General features: G+C 38.5%; 2 protein-coding genes across 7 annotated transcripts in view; one reads left to right on the top strand and one right to left on the bottom strand.

Moving 5' to 3' along the window:
- The window catches only part of LOC108611584 (uncharacterized), a 225423-nt gene that overhangs the window by 126705 nt on the left and 78220 nt on the right, over window positions 1-20498 (top strand). The gene's annotated exons all lie outside the window — the stretch shown is intronic.
- LOC108609421 (uncharacterized) overlaps window positions 1-20498 on the bottom strand; it is a 54797-nt gene that overhangs the window by 18233 nt on the left and 16066 nt on the right. The window contains exons 3-9 of the mRNA XM_089465133.1: window positions 17133-17488; window positions 16460-16632; window positions 14236-14301; window positions 12459-12599; window positions 12185-12314; window positions 5796-5932; window positions 2150-2294 (exon numbers count right to left, since the gene is read on the bottom strand). Of these exons, the coding sequence (XP_089321259.1) occupies window positions 2150-2294; window positions 5796-5932; window positions 12185-12314; window positions 12459-12599; window positions 14236-14301; window positions 16460-16632; window positions 17133-17488 (1148 nt within the window). The remainder of the gene's footprint in view (window positions 1-2149; window positions 2295-5795; window positions 5933-12184; window positions 12315-12458; window positions 12600-14235; window positions 14302-16459; window positions 16633-17132; window positions 17489-20498) is intronic.

The following is a 20498-nucleotide window of genomic DNA, read 5'->3' as shown; positions in this document are numbered from 1 at the left end:
ACTACGAGATCCCCTGAACCCTTGGAGCAATACATATTTCAATAATTTTTCGCGTCTTTCAGCTTACATAAGAAACACGACACGAACTGCGAACTGCGACACACATACACTCACACATGCATACACACACAAACGCACACACAGGCACACATACACACACACGCATACAGACACACATACACACACACATACACACACACATACACAAACACATACACACACAAGCACCCACGCATAAACGCATGGACTGCAGTGTGCGCTTACTATGAGAACTTAATTGTTTAATAACTTTTTTTATGGACGTACGATCTTCATGAAACTTTCAGATTATGATTATAACATGGATATGCATGTAATTGCCAAAGCACAAGTCTCTAGTATTTGAAATACGCTTTTTACAAAAGTGAGGGTGAGGGGGTGAATTTAGAGGTGGGGGGTAAATTTTAACAAAAACCGAAATTGTATAAATTGCATATAAGCATACATTAAAAATTTGGAGACTCTAGCAATAAAGGTGTAGAAGATATAATTTTATAACTGGGTTTCGATAAGGTTTTTTATCGATAAAAAAAGATCGGGTTGAGTTATCGATTTTTAATGATAAACTTGATATGCGCGCTGTAATTACGGACATTTTAAAAAAAATTTGAAGTCTCTAGCTCTTATATCTTCTGAAATCGACGCGTTCATACATACGGACGGACGGACAGACGGACAGACGGACAGACAGACGGACAGGGCCAAATCAACTCAGCTCGTCGCCCTGATCAAGAATATATATACTTTGTGGGGTCTGCCACGCCTCCTTCTGCCTGTTACATACATTTCAACAAAACCATTATACCCTGATTTCCCATTGAAAATGGGTTCAGGGTATAAAAAAAATAAATAAATAAAAATGTACATAAATATATTTACACGCTATATATTTTATATATTTCTATATAAATATATTATAAATAAATAAAATGTATATATTTACCTTTAATATACTTTTAAAAGTGTAAATATATTTAAGATTTTTTGTATTTATTTATTTACTTTTTTTAACTATTCAACATGTTAATAAATTAATTAAACATTTATTTCCACTGCTCTAGCTGCACTGTGCACTCTCTAATCTTTAAGGAGCGACTAAAAATCTCAACCCAAGCAAAAATGCAATTCAAGGAAAAATATTTTTTGGTATTGGTATCAAATGCGAAGACTTCTCTATAAACTCTCTTGTGCTCCAGCATCAGCTTACCAATTAAAAATATTTTATGAATATTCTCAGTCGTTTACAGAGGAAAATCTACATTTCTATTCGCGATTTCGATTTATATGCGATTTAATACCCTGCAACTTGAGCTCAAAAGTCGTACTACAGAATACCCAATAATTAAAATAAAGGAAAGAAGAGTATTTTAAACGGAGATCTTCTTTTGACCGACTAAGTGATACCCTAAGATACCCGTTTGTTCTATGTTTCCTATGCATAAAATAACAAAAACAGTTTTCTTATAATAAGGACAAGTAAATGTTGCTTGTTTATTCTTCTTTATTTTTATTTTTTTTTTTTAATTTGCGCACAGTAGGTGGGGACATACGAAACCTGATATACCTCAAATCCATGCAATCAAGATAGCAAGGAATATAAGCAAATCTCCACCCTTTGTGCTACTCAGGTTACGCCCTAAAAATGAAATCAATTAATGGGTTTTTATCTACACTAAAGAAAACTGATAAGTTCATGGGGTAAAAGGTATATATGAATATAAATATATGTATATAAATGAGTATTATACATATGTAAATTTTTGTAAATACGGTTTCAATTTCAATGAACTTAATGTATATTCTAATTGCTTGTTTCCCTTAATGGCTAAAAAGAAACATATTAAGCAAATCCATGAGGATTTGTTGCTTAGCTTTTTGCCTTTCAGCTTTGCAGGGTATCTAACCCGCCTCAATCGCCTGATTTTCGTTACAATTTGGGTCGACTCGGTGCATATTCTATCATCTACATTCTTTCATGGCCAATAAGAAATAGGCTAGCATTTGGCTATTATATTCATATGAGTCTCTATACATCCGTAGATATTTCGGTTTTGCAGGATATCTATATAGTCATGTCTATATAGTTTAGTTGCGACACTCGAATACTTACGCAGTTAACAACGGGCGGCAGCAATGAGGCTGATATGGCAACGCCAATCAGCGGCCCCGCAGAGCCCTGGAGCAGGGCGACGGCCACCCCAGTGCCAGATGTTAGAGCCCAGAGCACGCCCATCCACAAAGCGCGCACATTGCCCCTGCAAGCAGAGAAGCAAAATAGAGAAACAGAGAATTATACATATTGAAAAGCCAAAAGAGGAATTAATTAAAAACACAGAAAATGCCACCAAATGACAAATGCCAGCTGTGAGCCGAACGAAAATTGAGTTAAGTTTGAGCTTAAAGCAGAGAGAGAGAGAGAGAGAGAGAGACACCGAGAGAGAGAGAGAGAGAGAGCTGGACGAGCGACGGCTGTGGCTGGCATTTGCTTATCTGCGCTGTCAACTGGACACGCCGCCAGGTGGCGCTGCATGTTCACGCTGTTTTTTCATACTTTTCATTTACGTTTCTCTTCCACCTTTCTCTCTCTCCCCTCTCGCTCTCTCTTTGTGCTGGCAATGCGCAACTTTGTCAAGTGTCAGCGGCTTTTGTTATCAGTTCCGGCAAGCGACCTTGTCGCCGCTGCTGCAGTCATTTGGTTGTGAAAAATGTTTTGGAAACTTTTCATTGTGCTGGCTTTTGATTCATGCACCTCATTTGCGCCTACATGCCGGCTTCTGCCTTCTATTTTGCAACTTTGCTTGATTAATGGCCCACGACTCTGGTTACACTTGCTATGCTATGTAATTTCTGCCCTTCCCCTCCACAAAAAAAAAAGTGATACATTTCACTTATTTTTTTTTTATCAACGCAACAACTTTATTATGCGCCGCAATTTGCGCTCAATTATTGTCGAACTTCGCGCCTGTCCTTATAAATTAGCAGGTGCATATTTCACCTTTGCCAAGGCACAAATTTCAATGGAAATTTGGAGCTGGTGGCAGAAGAAAAATTAGAAGTGATTCGGTTGAAAACTTTTGCAAATTTGAATTTACAATTGAGGTTTTTGCTTGGAATTATGTTAAGGAACTCATTTACATATATGGGCTGACTAGGCAAGAGTGGAAGTATTCTCAATAAAATAAAACACTCAGCTTCTTAAGCTATTAATAATCGGAGGTTACTAAAATTTAATGTAAAATATTCCATTTATTTTTGAGTCACCTCATTTTTGCTGAGTATATACAGTCGAAACTCGATAATGTGTATTTTATTTTATTTATTTATTGATTTTTATACCCTGAACCCATCGAAAATGGGAAATCAAGGTATAATGGTTTTGTTCAATGTGTGTAACAGGCAGAAGAAGGCGTGGCAGACCCCATAAAGTATATATATTCCTGATCAGGGCGACGAGCTCAGTCGATTTGGCTCTGTCTGTCTGTCTGTCCGTTCGTCTGTCCGTATGCTTGAACGCATCGATCTCAGAAGATATAAGAGCTAGAGACTTCAAATTTTTTTCCTAGGTTCGTGTATATCACGCGCATATCGAGTTTTTCTCTAAATATCGATAACTACTCCCTATATTTTATTATCTATTAAAAACCTTATGGAAAGGCCGTTATTTAATTATATCTCCTACGGCTTTAGAGCTAGAGCTTTCAAATTTTTAATGTAGACTTATATGTATATTATACAATTTCCTTTTTTGTTAAAATTTACCCTCCACCCTTATATTCACCCCCTCACCTCACTTATGCTTTGGCAAATACATGCATATCCATGTTATTATCATAATCTGAAAGTTTCATGAAGATAGTCTATCCACAAGAAAAGTTATTGAACAATTAAATTCCCATTGTAAGCCACCACTGCATCCAATGCGTGTTTATGCGTGCGTGCGTATGGCTCTGTGTGGGCGTGTGTGTGTGCATGTGCGAATAATTATTGAAATATCAGTTGCTCGAAGGAAATCTCGTAGTCGAGCAGTCTCGATTAGAGCTTTCTCACTTGTTTGGTCTGAGTAGTGTAACCATTGAATCATGTTTCCTAGAATTTCCCTTATATTCTATATGTACTGTTGGCTCAGCCAAGTCCAAAATAAATTCGATTTATTGTGCATGCATTCCATTCAAAACCGAATTACAGTGAATACAACCACAAACGGTTGGTTATCAGGCAATGTACAGTAAAAACGCCAGAAATTATGGGACCGCAATTCGGCAAATGGCAGCGACAGAGCTGAATGTGTTTATAGAGAGAAAAAGCAAGAGGGAGAGGGAGGTAAAAATAACTAACATATGCACAATAGGAGTGTGTGGCAGAGGGGGAGTGTTGATTCGGCAATCACAGCGAGGCAAATGCGAGCGAGCGAGCCTTTTGTTAATATTATGATGATTTGTCTGTGGAGGGCTTTGTATTGTGTGCGTGTATGCGCATGTTTGACTGTACGTCCGCACATTTGGCTGTCAGATTTGGTCCTGTCTATCTCTATTTGGCCACGGACAGTCCGTGCCTCTGTATTATTATTTTAACAATTTATTTTGCGCAATTAACACAATTGCCGACACACATTCATTACGCGCAGCTTCCGGCAAAATGCGCCTGAGCTTAATTTATTGTGAGCCAGCGTGAGTGTGGTGCACTAGCTGTGGGTGTGTGTGGGTGTGTGTGGGTGAGTGCGTGGGTGTGTCTGGGTGTGAGCCCAGAGCCTAAGCCTGGCATAAGAGATTTACGCAGTCGGCACGTGGCATCCTCAAGATTTGCGCTTTGTATCGTCTGCCAAGGCAGAAGCAAACAAACAAGCAGACCAAAAAAATGGCAGAGGAATAGACGATGCTATAATAAATGTCTGCTCATATACTAGCCGACTACAGTAGTCTCTGGCTGCGACGGGTGTTTGCCTAATGAGCGCACGCCTCACATTTCGCTCCAGCTGATCAGATTAGTTGAATTATTTGCAAGTAATTTATTAGGTTTGCGCTCATAGATTTCCCACTGAGCTGCCAAAACTTTTGGAATTTGCATGAGCCGATGCGTAATTAACATACTTAATGGATTTCCATTTCCATTTTCCATTTTCCACTTCAATTGTCAGTAGCACAGCTAAAAAAATTAACTTGAGTTTCATAATACTCTCAGCATTAATTGCCAGCGAATTTAAATCCCTCTGCCTCTCTCTCTTACCCTACCTCTCTCTCTCCCTCTCTGCTGTTTCTATTTGTGTTTATAGCATCTCATATCAATTCAGCTTAGTTTCTCATTTTTCAGCTGCGCTAATTAGTCGGTCGCTTGGGCAACTAATCTGTTGAGAGCAAACATGGTTATTCCATAAATTCGACTCGCTGCTACCTGTGAGGTGCCTCGTCAGCCCATCAATGGCAATTGACAGGCGAGTCAGCATCGAAAAACAGCTCAGCTTTCCCTTTGATCGACATGTCGATAATACTACAATATGTGTGCTCTTGAGTTCAAAGACGATGCTAATTGAAAAGCTCTCGTCGTTTCTTTAAAAAAGAGTCGGTTGGGCTAATAAACGAGGGACTATCCAAAAGCAAGGGAGCTCAGTACCCCAAAAAGAGACCAAAATAAACTGTCTTAGATTTCGAGCTCAGCTAATTTAGTTGACGACGTGACAAATTCACAGCAATCGGCATCATTTGTTGTCGTTGTTGTTGTTGTTGTTGTTGTCTAGCTGATTAGCATTGATTGAGACTCACCTGCCGCGCATCTCCTCGGTGGGCCAATCCATATTCTGGCCCCAAGGCATTTCGGTGGTGCCCAGAATCAGGCCAAAGCAGAAGCCAAAAACACATGAGATGAACATGCCCAGGCTTAAACTAATAAAGCCAACGCGCTGCAAAGCAAAACGAGAGAAAATCAAATGAATTCAATTTGCATTGTAAATGTGAATGGCTGGCAGATACCCTCTACTCTAGTTGTAAATAAAACATGCATATTTGTGTCGATATGCAAAATATAAACAAACTGAGAGAGAGAGAGGGCTTCAATACAATCAATCGAATAATCATGAATTCATATTATTTTTAAGTAAAGATTCAAATTAAAAATAAATAAAAAAAAAATTAAAATAAATAATAAATAAATAAAATAAATAATTTGGACACTAAAATATTGTAAAAGTTTTTGATTTTAATATTATTTTTACAAATATTTTAATATGAAATTGAGACAAGTAAAAAAGTTAATAAAATAATAAAAGCTGTTCATAAATTTCTAAATTTTTTAAAAGCCTAGGGAAACTTGTAGAAATTATTTAAAAATATAATTACCTATGTGTTTGCTTTTTAGATTTTTAAAAATCTATTACATACTCCAAACGCATTTAATAAAAAAAAAAAAACCTTAACAATTTTATATTGATACACCAAGTAATATTTGCAGCCCATTTGAAATGATTCTGAGAAAAAATATTCGTGACGAGTGAATAACAAGTAAAACCAGAAGTAGGATAATGGCTTGCCTTTTTCAAAGGATTTTGTAGAAAAACATATTCCGAATCTAATACCATTTATCCCTCTACATCTGTTGAGTTTCCTAAGCAGCAGCAGCCCCATCTTTTCAGCTCAGCTCGAATGCTCAGCCTTCGCTGCGGCAAATCTGCTTAAACAGATAAATGTTTCACTTCCGAGTGATTTGAAAACACATTTAAATTTCAGATCCAGGCAAACGAGCTCTTCAGAATTATTCCCATTTAGGCTGGAAAAACCTTTGGTAACATATCCTTATGTAAATGTGCGTGATCTGTGTTTTTGGAGTTGAATTATAATATGGCTCGCTTGACTATAAAATATATATGCATATAGAAATATATGTAGATATATCATGGATATATGCTGTATATTATAGACTTTTTTACAGAATCCTTTAATTTCTATTGCATTTATTTATAAATTTATTTCATTATATATATATATATATATATATATATATATATATATATACTTTTTTTTTTTTTTTTTTTTTTTTTTTTTTTTTTTGCATTAAGAATCTACATTTTTATATTTATTGAAATAGAATTTTATACAAATAAAATAGTGTCAGCAAACTGTAAGTCTAAACAGCCAGACTCTCACTAATCAATATTGATTCCGCTCTAGATCTATATCTGGTAAAGTTTCATATATATTCTGAGAGCCTTTGCGTCTTTGTAGAGAATCAATAATTGTCTCAGCTTTCGCTTGAGATAAGAAATGGTAGATATTAAATTTGTTCGTTGTGCTGCAACATGGTGTAAGGGAGACACAGCCACTGACAGAGATAGATAGATGACCAAAGAGTGAGAGAGGGCGAGAGAGAGAGAGAGAGAGGAAGGGAATGCCAACTGACGCCAGTCAGCGACACTTTAAGCGATAATGTAGCATAGTTTGCAGTGTGCATTGAATGATGGAGAGGGAGAGGGGGAGGGGTGAGAGAGGGACTGTCAGAGAGCGAAAGGGAAATGCGACGTTAGGGCAGCGAGAAGCGCAGCGAGTGGGTGCGTGACATGTTAACCCAAATTTGCAGCCACGCAGCATAAACTGCTTTTGGCAGCTGCATACACAAAAGGAAAATGTTCTAATGTCAGCCAGATGATGTCGCCAACGACATCGTCGTCGTCGTCATCGTCTTCTGGTCCAACCTCAACCCTCAATGCAAACTGCCAACTGCTTAAATTTGCCGAGTTAAAAACTTGAAAGTAAACTGCATTTAAAGCGCCTGCCACAGCTCCATTTGCCAAGAGGCATTAAAGCAAAGTGCAAGGAGAAGACTTGTAAGTTTCTCTGCTGATGTTTTTCGTTGTCTTTGGGGTGTCAGCCACCCCGACAGTCCCCCCGCCTCCTGCCAGCGCTCACCTTTCACTTGCAGGTACAGCTGCGTGTAAACAACCCGCCAGCGGCTCACTGGGCGTATGAGTAATGTGTAAAGCAATTGCAACAACTTTAAATGGCGTGCAAATATTTTATAGCTTGCATACGCATTCATTTCATGTGCGTGTGTGTGTGTGTGTGTTGTGTTTACTGCCTGCAGCTGCACAAAAAACAAAAAACAAAAAGTGCATTTCAATAACATTTAACGACTCCTGACAGCTGCTCCCATAAACATTTATGCCATAAGGACAAAACATTTAGTTTTCATTTTGCCAAAACTTTATGATTATTTGCCAAAATTTTTATTTCTTTGTGCGTTCCTTTTAAAATTGCAATTGTTTTTTGTTTTTTTTCCACATATTTTTAAATATTTTGCATATTTTGCGTAGGGCTCTCGATTTTGATGTGCCCGCTGGGCCGAGTAATTGGCATTTTTGTGTGAAATAGTTTAAACGCTTTTCACAACATTTTCAAAATGACTTTTTCAAATATTTACAAAAAAAAAAAAAAAACACTAAACTAAACTCGTTCACTGGCTGTCTCTTTCGCTCTGTCCAATGGCACTTTATATTTTTGTGCTTAAAATCATGAAATAAGAAAATGTTGCATTTTAATTTACCAACGCTTCGATTAGGGTGGCTCACTAACAGAAACATTCACAATATATTTGCAGATATTTTTCAGAGTTATATTTTTGCCTTGAGGCAGCCTAACTGAACAAAATGTAACAAAATGTAACAAATATTTATGTATTATTTTTTCTACCTTATGCTTGGGCCACCCTACTGTGGCTGCTGCAACTAAGGCTACTTCACAAGCAGCACAAAAATTGCGACAAAATATGCTCGTATATTCATTTCAATTAAAATTTAATTGAAGTACACGACAACCAACAAGACATGTGCTTAGAGCTACATGTGTGTGTGTGTATGTGTGTGTGTGTGGTGTCTGCAAAATGGTGTCAGCAGACAGCCCAAGTTGCCCCAAGGGTGAGCCGGGGTGAGCTGGGTTAGGCAGGCGGCGGTGAGGGCGTCTGAGCCGCAGTCATTAAAAGCGCCGGCAAACGTGTTTGCCTTATATTTGTGTTTTCTTTTCTCTTCCTTTATTTTATTTTATTTCACTTTTTTTCGGCAGCTTCTATTTACTTTCAATTATGATGTCTTACACGTTGTGAATGTGTTTAGCACACGGCGCACACCTGTGAAATTTATAAAGTACTTCAGCGGACACAGACCCGAAATATCTTTTATCTAGCGCCGCCACAGAATTCAAATGCTTGCTTCATGCTGCTGGTTGACATTTATGGCAACGGAAACACTACAGACTGAGACACAGATTGAGATACAGATAGAGATAGATAGAGATAAAAGAGAGATAGAGAGCGAGAGAGAGACAGAGATAGGAAACGCAAGTGCTGCAGTTGACGTTAAGTTTTATTTGCGTCGAGTTTGGATAAATCCTTGAGTGGTTTCTTTCTTTTAATTTAAGTAGCTTATGTCTCTGGTCAGACGATGAACTCTTGGCTCGGCAGGCTCTTATTTATAGATAGTAAACAGAGCTCGAGTTGTATAAATAGCAAAAATTTCTTAGAACTTCGTGGGCCAGCAACACCTCAGCGAGCACCGGCAAAAGTAGCTGTAGGTGGAATAAAATTAATCCCATTTATCCGTATGAATTAGGCAAAATATTTACTAGGCGGAAGCTGAGCAATTCGTGTGCTAAGCCCGTGTAGATTAGTTAGAAAATAAGTGCTGAATGCTACACAAATGATTTCGAGTTCTTTATAAATAGCTCGACTCCTGGCTGGGGCTGTTTTCAAGATAAATAAAATGTGAATAGAAACTGTCAAATTCACACCAGACTCAATTCAAAGGAAAAAGCTTTCAAGTTAAATTAAAAGAGGTTGTCTTAGGAGCAACAAAAGGTTTCCTATGCTTGAGTTGGAGTTACTTTAAGTATAATAAATCATACATGTAGATAACATCCGTAGGTAAACTCCTATGAGCTTTGAGAATTTTATTCTGATTCACAAAAGAGTAAAGAATACCTTTCAACTTCTCTTAAAGTCTGCAGATATTTGATCTGATACAGATATAGAATAAATAATATATGAATACAGATGTGTACATACATATATGTATGTATTTATGAGTTTGCTATCAATCTACTCATCGCTCTCTAGCATATCTACACTCTCTTCGTTCTCGCTCTCAGCAAGAGAGCTCACTTCTTTTCGCTTTTATCTTCTATTGAGCGCCTTGGCTTAGGCTATTCGTGTGATGCTCTTTTAACGAACATCGTTACGATTAACGTTCGCACAACGGGACTCAGTGAGTGAACAAAGACGCAATGCAAACGCTCTTTACATTCAAACTCACAAGCACATGCACACAGTTCACTCACGCATTTAATATGTTGAGCGAGCACTCGCCGACATACATACATACACAAAAGACGCTTTACGATTTACTTTTACTCTTCAAACGAACGACAACACGATCGCCAACGAGCTCGCTAATGAACCGATGCAATGGAATGCTCTCTGAGCTCTTTTTACTCAGAGTGTGAGTGGATGAAATTTGCTTACAACGAGAAACGGTTAACAGTTATTTGCGAGCTCAGCTCTTAAGCCTAAGCTCATTTACTCAGAGAGTGCACACACACACATGAGCGAACGTCTGCTGCGCATTTGCCTTCGTCTGTCAGTATGGAAACCAGTGTTCAAGTGCGTTTAAAGAAATAATTGATGGACAAAGATAACTAAGTTAAGAAAATCATTAATTAATTCATAAATAATGTTAATCATTTTGACACTACTAAAAAAGCTATTAATGTCAAATTATAGGCAAATATCAAGAAGTTAATGAAAACACGGTAATTACTTATTAAATGCGATTACCTCGGGCTGTTCAGTCCATTTTGTATGTAATGTATGTACATATATATGTATGTAAACATATGTGTATGCATATGTAAGGCAATATTTCTAGCCTTCAAAAGTCAGTTTGTGTGTCAGTTTCACACATAAAGCTATGAACATATCAAATTTACTGATAACAAAGGTTATTCTCCATAAATTCAAAGACAATGGCAGCTAATAGAATAGTGATTGCATGTCAGAAATATGCTTAGGAAAAGACGGAGAACGATGTGTGGAGAGTCTTAAAGAGGCTGATTTAAAATTAGTAAAATGCATAGAAAACCTAAGCGATTATTAGAAATATAAATGCTCAAGCTACGAATTGACACAGCAAAAAAAAAAGTAAGGAATAACGCTTATAACATATCAAATTTTTAGTTCGATTAAAATTGATTTTTTTAAATTGGACTTTCTAGACTTATATAAGTCTCTGATATTATTCTACCATTTTTTTTTTTTTTTTTGTGCATTTTTTTCTATTTTTCAGTTTACTCCAAGCAACTGCATTTGTATGAATTTTAATATTAGCTTTGGGCTGTCTCGCACAGCTCCCAACTGACTTGAATGAAAAGAAATCAAATATTGAATAGGTCCCCCGACTCCATACACTCACTAAGGTAAAGCTATGCATGCAATTAGTTGCTCAGCGCGGAGGGCATATTCTTAATAGAGAGGGCGAGGGAGAGCTTTGCGGAACCCATTTCTATACACATACATACATACATCAGAGAGCTGTCAATAAAGAACTCAAAACGCGCGACGAGTGCTACCACAAAAGTGTTGAGAATTTGTAACAAATTCGCCGAAAATATTGTCGTTCTCGCGGGTCTAAATGGGAGATGTCAGATGAACGGGGTGGCAGATGGGAGGCAAGAGACGGGAGGCGGGAGGTGAGAGCTGACAGCCTAGCCTTTCATTTCCATTTGCATCTGGCAGGGGGAAAGGAGGAGAGGCGGCCAAACGAGCTGCCAACGAGCTGGCATAACAATTTTCGTCGCTTGGCTTTTATTATTTTCATCTGTCACTTTTCCATACATAAATCAGTCCACAAAGCGCCAAAGTGTGCTGCGAATGGGCCTCGACAAAACTGCATTCAATTTTTGACTCGATCCCTATTTGTTTTTTACGTTATATTTCTATTTTGTTGTTGTTGTGCGACGTTTGGGCAAAGGGCCCGCTCAGAATGTGCTGACTGCCAGAGACAGACAGACGGACAGAAATGTGAACGGAACACAAAAGCGAATCGAAATGGCTTTGGCCAACCGCAGCAAATATCTGCTATAGCAACAGCTGCTGCTGCTGCTGCTGCTCCACTTACCATTAGCTCTCTGTCCGAGATAATTGCGCCAAATGTAATTGACATAACGGGACCCATAAGCGGGGATACCAACATGGCCGCAACAATATTCGGTGAATTATTCTCGACCAGACCCAGAGCGGCCAAAGAGCTGCAAGATGCAACCACACACAGAGAGAGAGAGAGACAGAGAGAGAGAGAGAGAGAGAGAGAGAGAGAGAGAGAGGGAGGGAGGGAGACAGCACACACTAACATTAGCTTTGCCTTGAGTCTCACATCTCGGCTCTGTACTCACTCGGCGGTTACAATTAGCAGCAAGTAGTCAAAGGAGAGGGAGCCACCAGCTCGCACGCCATCCACGACCTGTTTCACGGTCAGCTTGGACTTTATCGATTCCACAAAGTTGTTCCACTTGGAGGTATCCTCGGCATCATCGCTGCAACAATATCAATTTCAATTTCAATAAATAAACACCATTTGGTGTGCATAAAACCTAATGACAGTTATTTATGGCAGCCATTCAAAACACTTGTGCAATTGTCTAATTGAAAACATTAAGTCTAGATTAGTTTGCCCTATTTGTAGCGAATTTTTACTGCAAGAAGTTGGCTAGTTGTAGCTGGCTTAAAGCTATATATATGGATAGATTTATGAATTTGTTCAGATGAACAGACAGACTTAGCTAGATCGACTCAGCTTGACGCTCGGAATATACATACTTTGTTCGGCTTGCCACGCCCACTACCTTATGCTTGTATTTCCGTTAATTATAGTCCGATTTCCCATCTTTAAGGGACTCCTCCAAGTCTTTCTCTCTATAGAAATGATTTGTGCAGATTGTTGTAAATATTTGGAAAGTATTCAAATAGAGGATTCTCTATTATTTTTAAAGGATCATATAAGTGAATCAAATTATAGGCAGGCATTGAAGTTTGATTTATATAATTATCGAACTCATAGCAAATCGATAATTTGAAACAAATTCGATTTAGCATGACCTAGAGAGAGCTATACATAATTAAAATCTATATGTTCTATTAAGCTATACATATAACAAATTATTATTAGCTATATGTACATATATAAAATCTATAAATGATAAAACCACATGGAAAGGCAAACGAAATGATGGACAGGCCACTGGATGAACTGGAGTATATTAACTTGGCTAAGAAACATGCTTTCGTTTATTTGCATTTAGCCAGAGTTAATTTTAATATATAAACATATTGGCTTGATAAATTCTGCTTGAAATTGGCATCATAATTAATGCAGTATTATGGATGATTGTCTTAATAGAGATCATAAGCTGTGGCAAAAACAGTTTCGATGGCCTTTCGACCATAAATCTCCGAGCCAAACTCAACATAAACGAATTTTGTTGTTTATCTTAAATGCATGTCGCTCTGCATTCAAGCAAAATGGCACGAGAAAATTGCATGTAAACGAATGCAAAGTCATAAATTACGTGCACTGAGCAAATGCATTTAACCTTTCGACAGGGTTAAGGTACCTAAATCGTTTTGCTCGAGGCGCTGGCACAATGCTCACAGAATTTGGACAGGGGCCAAGTTCGATGGCTCGATGGGGATGGGAGTGTGAAAGAGAGAGAGAGAGAGATAAATAGAGAGAGTCGGCGACCTACTTGTCGCAGTGCCAGCGGCCAGAGCAACAAACAAAGCCGCCGAAAGTGAAAGACAACGGGTGAAAGTAAATGAAATGACAGACGCCTTTGCTACGTGCCCACAAAAAGGAATCAAAGAGGGCGCTCAAATTAGTTTTTGCAAAGGGCAAGCCAAGCCAAGCCAGGCCAAGTCGAGTCGAGTCTTGTCGTATCGCACACGTGTCTCAGCCAGACAAAGGTGCTTAAATTAAAACTGTACAGGCGAGCAGTCAGCAGCCACAAAGGAAATGCATGCTCATGCAGCGACTCCTGCTCCTACTCCTCCGACTGCTAGGTCGGCTCCTGCTCCCGCTCTGCCTGCAAATCCTACTCCTGCACCAGCACCTGCTCTAATTTGGATTCCGTTGCCAGACTCTAGACTTGAGCTGCTGCCCTCCACTTCACTCACCTGTAATCATCGCGCAGGTTGGAGGCATCCGTTATGGCATCGTAGCTAACGCTGCACGGCAGGACGCTGTGAACGAGACAAAGAGAGCAGAGAGTGCAGATTGAAGTGCTGCAGGATATGCATTTGAATATGGAAATATTTTTGCAGCTGCAGCTGCAGCGGCAAGTCATGCGTGTGGCATTGTGCACTTAGTTGACTTGGCCAGTCCGACTGTCAGCAAGTTGTTGTTGTTGTTGTTGTTGTTGCCTGCAGGGCGGCAGCTGCAGCTGCTCCAAAGTATCTGACTGCACTTAATTGCATTCTGTGCACATTAAACAGCTTAAATATCACTTTTCTCATCGAATCCATCCCACATACACAGAGCTGCCTCCGCTCCGCCTCTCCTCCCCTCTCCACTCCTCACCTGCTGGACTGATTTAAAGCACCTTCTTAATGCCATTAAATGATTATCACACCTGCTTCGCCCGCCTGTCCCTGCCCCCCCGCAGCAGTCGCCCTTGCTCTGTTCCACCTTTCGTTTGTTTCGCACGGGCTACTTAAGGCGCTTCATTGTTTTGTACTTAAGGCCAGGCAGGCAGCCCGTTGGCTAAACGGTGGGTGGGACTGGTAGGGGCGGAAGGCTTCTCATGGCAGCTCATTTGACATGCAGTGCATTGAGCCTCGACTCGAGTGCTGCCCCCTTCAATTAGCTCAGTTGTCTTAATAAGAATTCTGCTTTTGAAAAACGAAACCAGCTTCAGGCTAAATTATTATTTTTCCGAAAGGAAAGGAATTTCTCACAGACACTGGGCGGCATAAGTATTTTGATAATATCAAAGAATATCAGCTAGAGTTAACTGTAAAACTTGTTTGTTATACTGTGCTCAAAATGGGTTGAAAACAAAAAAAAATATTAGTACAAATATTTCGTGAAAATATTTGCCACGCCTTGAATTTAGCCTTAACTAACAAATTTATGAGTTTAAAAACTGAATTTGGAATTTAAAAAACTAGTGGACCCTGAAAATTTAATACCACGATTTAGTAGTTTTAATTTTGAGTTTCCATTGATTGAATGTAAAAAGGAAACAGAACAAAATAAAAAATTACAAAATTATTCATTTAAAAGTAGTCAAAATACTTTTGTCGACCAGTGTATCTAACAGATATGGCTTTATAATTTCTATTTTGCATATAACACTATCTTTATTAGCTTGGATACAAGAAATACAAAGAACATACAAATCTGAAATTTTGGATACTTAAGTGGAAGGCGTATTTTTGAAATCACAGTTTTCATAATGTGAAACGGAAATTATTAGCCGGAAATTTTCTATATATGTATAAATGTTGATTGAATTTGTAATGTTAATTAAATAGGAGTCTTCCCGTAGTATAATATATAAGATCGAATATTTAAAGTGGTCTAACGAACAAGGGAATTTTAATTATCAGATAAGTTGTTACGGAAGTTAGATGAGATAAATGGACTAGGACTAAGAGATGAATAAGTGGAGTAAAAATTATGGACTAGAGTGAGATGAAAGATAGTCGAATCATGATTTGTAAAGAGTGAGAAAGTATGCATAGGTGCGATTAGACGAGGTACGAAAAGTGGGAGATGAAAGGCGGAGCTAGGTGTAGATAATTGAGTTGTAAAAGAGTTAATTTTAAAATAATATATCAGAGCAGCCACGCCTCACGGCAAGAGTGCGCCTCCCACACAGACAGACAGGTTGAGCAGCTTGAGCATAAGTTAAACTTCAACTAAATTTAAGTTTAGCATAATTTCGAGCCATTTGCATTTCATCGTCTGCTTTTGTTGCTTCATCGTCCTTTATCACTCCTGTGCGGTTGGTTTCAATTCTCCGTCTGGGGCTGTCCAGCTGCAGGCAGGCAAATCGATTTGCGGCACGCCCACACGCCCACACGCCCGCCTGTCGCTCAGCTGCAGCTCGTCTACGTGATTTTCGCCCAGAGGCAATCGAAATAGGAACCCAACATTTGTTGGCAAGCCCTTAAGACCCTGGCAACTGCACTGCCCGTTGGCCAATGGACGCTGGCTGTTGGCTGAGCTTAAGCTGCATTTTTTATTAAAACATAACCGGCCAGAAGGAGCGCTGCAGCTGGCAAATGGAAGTGAGAATGGGACTTGGAGCAGCTGTTGCACGGCAGCATGGGCGACTTGTTGACTTGCCTGGCACGTCTGCCTCTTGCCGTTCGGTGTTTCAATGTCTCAACTTACCTGACACTGGAATTCAATTTGGTGCCAATGCCCAGCTCCGTTAGACAGTGGAGCGTCGTCTCGCAGGCATCGCCGGCCTGCAGCGGGAAAACGACGTGATGGAAATAGCCTTTTTTGCTCGTCGTCCAAGTGACGTGCTCAATTTCGAGCTTCGCAAGCAGCTCCTCGAGTACCTGGCGACGGAGAAAGCAAACAACAAGTTGAGCTACTTACAATAAACACAAGCAGGCGACTCTCCCTGATTATGAATCTGTATCTGTATCTGAATCTGGCCGTAGTAGAGCTCACACTGTAAAGCAGCGACCATCAATCTCTGCTCGCGCTTCTTCATCTGGCTGATTATCCGGACTCGGAATCGGACTTAGCCTCACTCGGACTCCGACTCGAGCTTCTAGTTCTAGTTCTGGTGTCCAGCCGTTGACCCACGCTCATTCATCAAAATCTGCGTTCGACTCGAGCCGAGACAATTTGAGCGCCATTTTACATTGTTAAGTCAACACCCCGCCCCGCCCATTCCCCAACCCACTTCCAGCCCACACTCTAGTGTGCACTGTGCTTCAGTCACGTTCCGTCCGGTTAAGTGCATTCGCAGCACAACAGGCATCGAGCGCCCTCGTTCCGCACCCAAGTCAGCTGGCTTTAAGTGGTGCCCAGTCTTGCCCAGTGGACTCACCTTCTCGAGCGGCACCACTAAATTACGTCTGTCCAGTGGCACAGCGGGCGTACCACTCGCAGCGCCACCACCTGGCCCACCTGGCGCGACCCTCTTAGCAGCTGCTGCCCCGCCGCGTCCTGGACTGGCGCCACGCCCAGCGCCGGCCATGCCGCCCACGCCGCCGCCGCGTCGATACTTGGGCACATTCTTGTCACGTAACTCAACTTCGAGTCGGAGTATTGCGTTGTTATTTTCCGGAAGATTGATGTTCAGATTATTATTACCACTGGCCATGGGATGGCGGCCAGGGCCAGGGCCAGCCACACCGCCCGCCGGGCCACTCTGAGGCTCAGTTAAAACATTATTTGAAGTGCCTTTTGAGTAAATGAAAAGGTGATACAAGTACTAGACATTCACACAGTTCCTGCCAACCTAAGCGTATAATAATGGATCAAAATTGTGCGACGTGAGGCATGAGTTGTTCAGGGTCAGGACAGCACTGGAATGCTTGAAGGCATCGCTTTTGTGTCATAATGGCAATGGCAGAATGTTGGGCATAATTCACATGCAAAAGCCAATGAGCGGAAGTAATTATAAACTTATGGAAGAAGGCATTGTATAGCCTCCTAAATATGTGCGTTCATAATCGGTTTATAATCTTCATTAAAATTATTAAAATAAATATTGATATATTAAATGATTGATTGACTTTTAATAAAGTTTATAATCTTCATAAAAATTATTAATCGAAAATTAAATTATAAAATAATTCATTGGATTTTAATATAGTTTATAAAATTTATTAAAATTATTTAAATATTAATATTAGATATAAAATAATTAATTGACTTTTAATAAAGCTTACAATCTTCATAAAAATGATTAAAAACTTAAATTTAAATATAACAATAATAAAAGGATTAATTCACTTTTAATAAAGTCAATAATTTTATTGTAAATTATTAAAATAACACCAATGCTGAAATATAAAGTATTTGACTGACTTTAAATAGCTTTTATTAAAATTTTAATAAAGAGGAATTGAAATGATTAAAATATTAATATAAAAATATATAATTAATAATTGGCTTTTTAATAAAGATTATTAAAATATGAATATCAATATTAAAATGTAAAATTTTTAATTGACTCAATATTGAACAGCGGAGAGAAATGCATTTATAAATATATACAAGCAAATATATAGATGGAGATGCATTGCTAGATTACCTCGGATTTTACTACTCATCAAGTTAAAGTGTCTGCCACGCCTTCTCAGCCTAACCATTTGACTGCAATTGAAGCTAGACTCTTGTTATTAGAAAGTGGAGAGCATCAAAATCAATCGAATTGAACTGAGTTGAGTCCGTGTGAGTAACTTAATGAAATGAATGTATATCAGTGTGAGTACATGTTGTCTCTCAAAGCATTCGACATCTTTATAGAATCAACAAAGCATAAAATGAATTAAAAAATTTGGCGAAGCCGGGCAGTCCAATTACACTCAAGCAGTCATAAGGAATACATAGAAAGAGAAGTCGGACGTAGCCAAAAGGTATGGGCAAAGCGATGACAGTTTAAATGACAGTTTGGCATTCGACTCGATTCACTCACTTACACGCATTTACTCCTACTCATTCAATTCAATTCAATTCGGGTTGATCTCGGCTGAGTTTTATGCGTTCTACCATTTTTATTCGTCTTTGAGTCCCAGTCAATGCATTCTGAACATTGTTAATTTGAACATGTTTTTTTTTTCTCTATTAATACAGATCTCTAATGACTATTCTCTTATAAAAATAACATTAACATTGTCTTTCTTAATCACTTCAAATCATTAAATTTAATCATTTCTGTTGCGTTGGAGTTGTAAGAGCCTATTCTCCTTCTCTCTCTCTCTCTCTCTCTCTCTCTCTCTCTCGCTCTCTCCTTCTCTCTCTTCTATCTCCATATTGTGCACCTACTTACGAAATAAAGACATTGACAAATTGAAAATTTAGGCGGTCGGATGTTGTTGTTATATAATTGATGCCCTATATCAAACAAAGAAATCCGCAAGCTTCATTCTAACCCACAAACAGTTACTTGAGCAACGCCACAAAATGAAAATAAAATGGTTTGAGATATTTGCTGAATTTTAATTAAGTTAAAATTATATCTATTATTGATATGATTTCTTATACAATAATTCATATATATTAATATCATTTTAATAACAAATTTTAAATGACTGATGGAATAATGTTTTAATAAAATTGGAGATTTTTATTGGTGGAGACTCGAATCAATCAAAAAATTAAAATAATACTTTTAGTTTTTGTTAATACATAAAAAAAAAATAAATAAATAAATTAATTAATTAATAGATAACCTTTAATAAAAATTATCCCAAGCTTACCCAATATAAATTGGTATATATTTTTATTAGGCAAGATATTCCAACATCAAATTTCAAGAACTTAAACCAATTTTAATTTTTAAAAATATATATTATATTTCTAAGAGAACTTAAATGTATTCTCTAATTAAAATATTTTAAAGTATTAAATTCCTATAAAGCCAACTAATAAAATAGTTATTCGTGTTATATCACAGCGTGAAACTAAAGCTCTTTAAACATTTAACAAATTGCGGCACAATTTATTTAATTCCATATAATTACACGATTTATTTTCTAATTAGCGAAATTTGTTACGCATTAAGCATTTTATAAATATTTGTTTTTCGTTTCGTTTCGCGAGCCTAGGTAGATTTTGTGCTGTATTTAAATAGCAATTGACCGCAGAGCTCTGAATAGCAGCGAGTGGCAATAATTAAATTGATGGCTTAAATTCAACATAAATGGCCAATGTTAATTATTTAATTTATGCAACAGTTTGCAAAGCGTGTGATACAGAGAGGGAGACAGGGGGCTAATTTCTAGCTGCTGTACAAACATAATTTAATAATTATTTATTATTTATTTGCGGCCCCATTGTCCGGTGGTTGTGGGGCCCGCAAGCTCCATTTGAGCTAAATAAATAGAATTGGCAGTCAAAAATCAAATCAAGGCCCAACCAGAAACCACACAAGGAATCCCAATTTATTATGCCTAATGCAGAGGGAGTGAGACGCAGACAGACAGCGAAACAGAGAGAGAGAGAGAGGGAGAGAATGGGAGTGTGAGTGAGAGAGTGATACCATATAAATCCCCAGGCATTGACAAATGCCAAAATAGGGCTTAAATGAGCTTTGGTTAGGGCAGAGCATTAAATTTTCCTGTGAGCCGCCGAGTCTTTGTTTCGCTTTTGGCCCACTTGTCCCACAAGTAGCCAAAGCAAGTCAAAAAAAAAAAAAAAAAAGAAGAAGAAGAGAACTTGACTGTGCTTCTGCCTGCCTGTCGGG

This window comes from Drosophila arizonae, chromosome 3 (genome assembly GCF_054131065.1).
Source record: "Drosophila arizonae isolate 15081-1271.41 chromosome 3, UAZ_ARI_1.0, whole genome shotgun sequence".
In the NCBI taxonomy this organism is placed as follows: Eukaryota; Metazoa; Arthropoda; class Insecta; order Diptera; family Drosophilidae; genus Drosophila; species Drosophila arizonae.
Note: the sequence above shows the minus strand (reverse complement) of the source record. Positions and strands in the feature narration are given on the sequence as shown.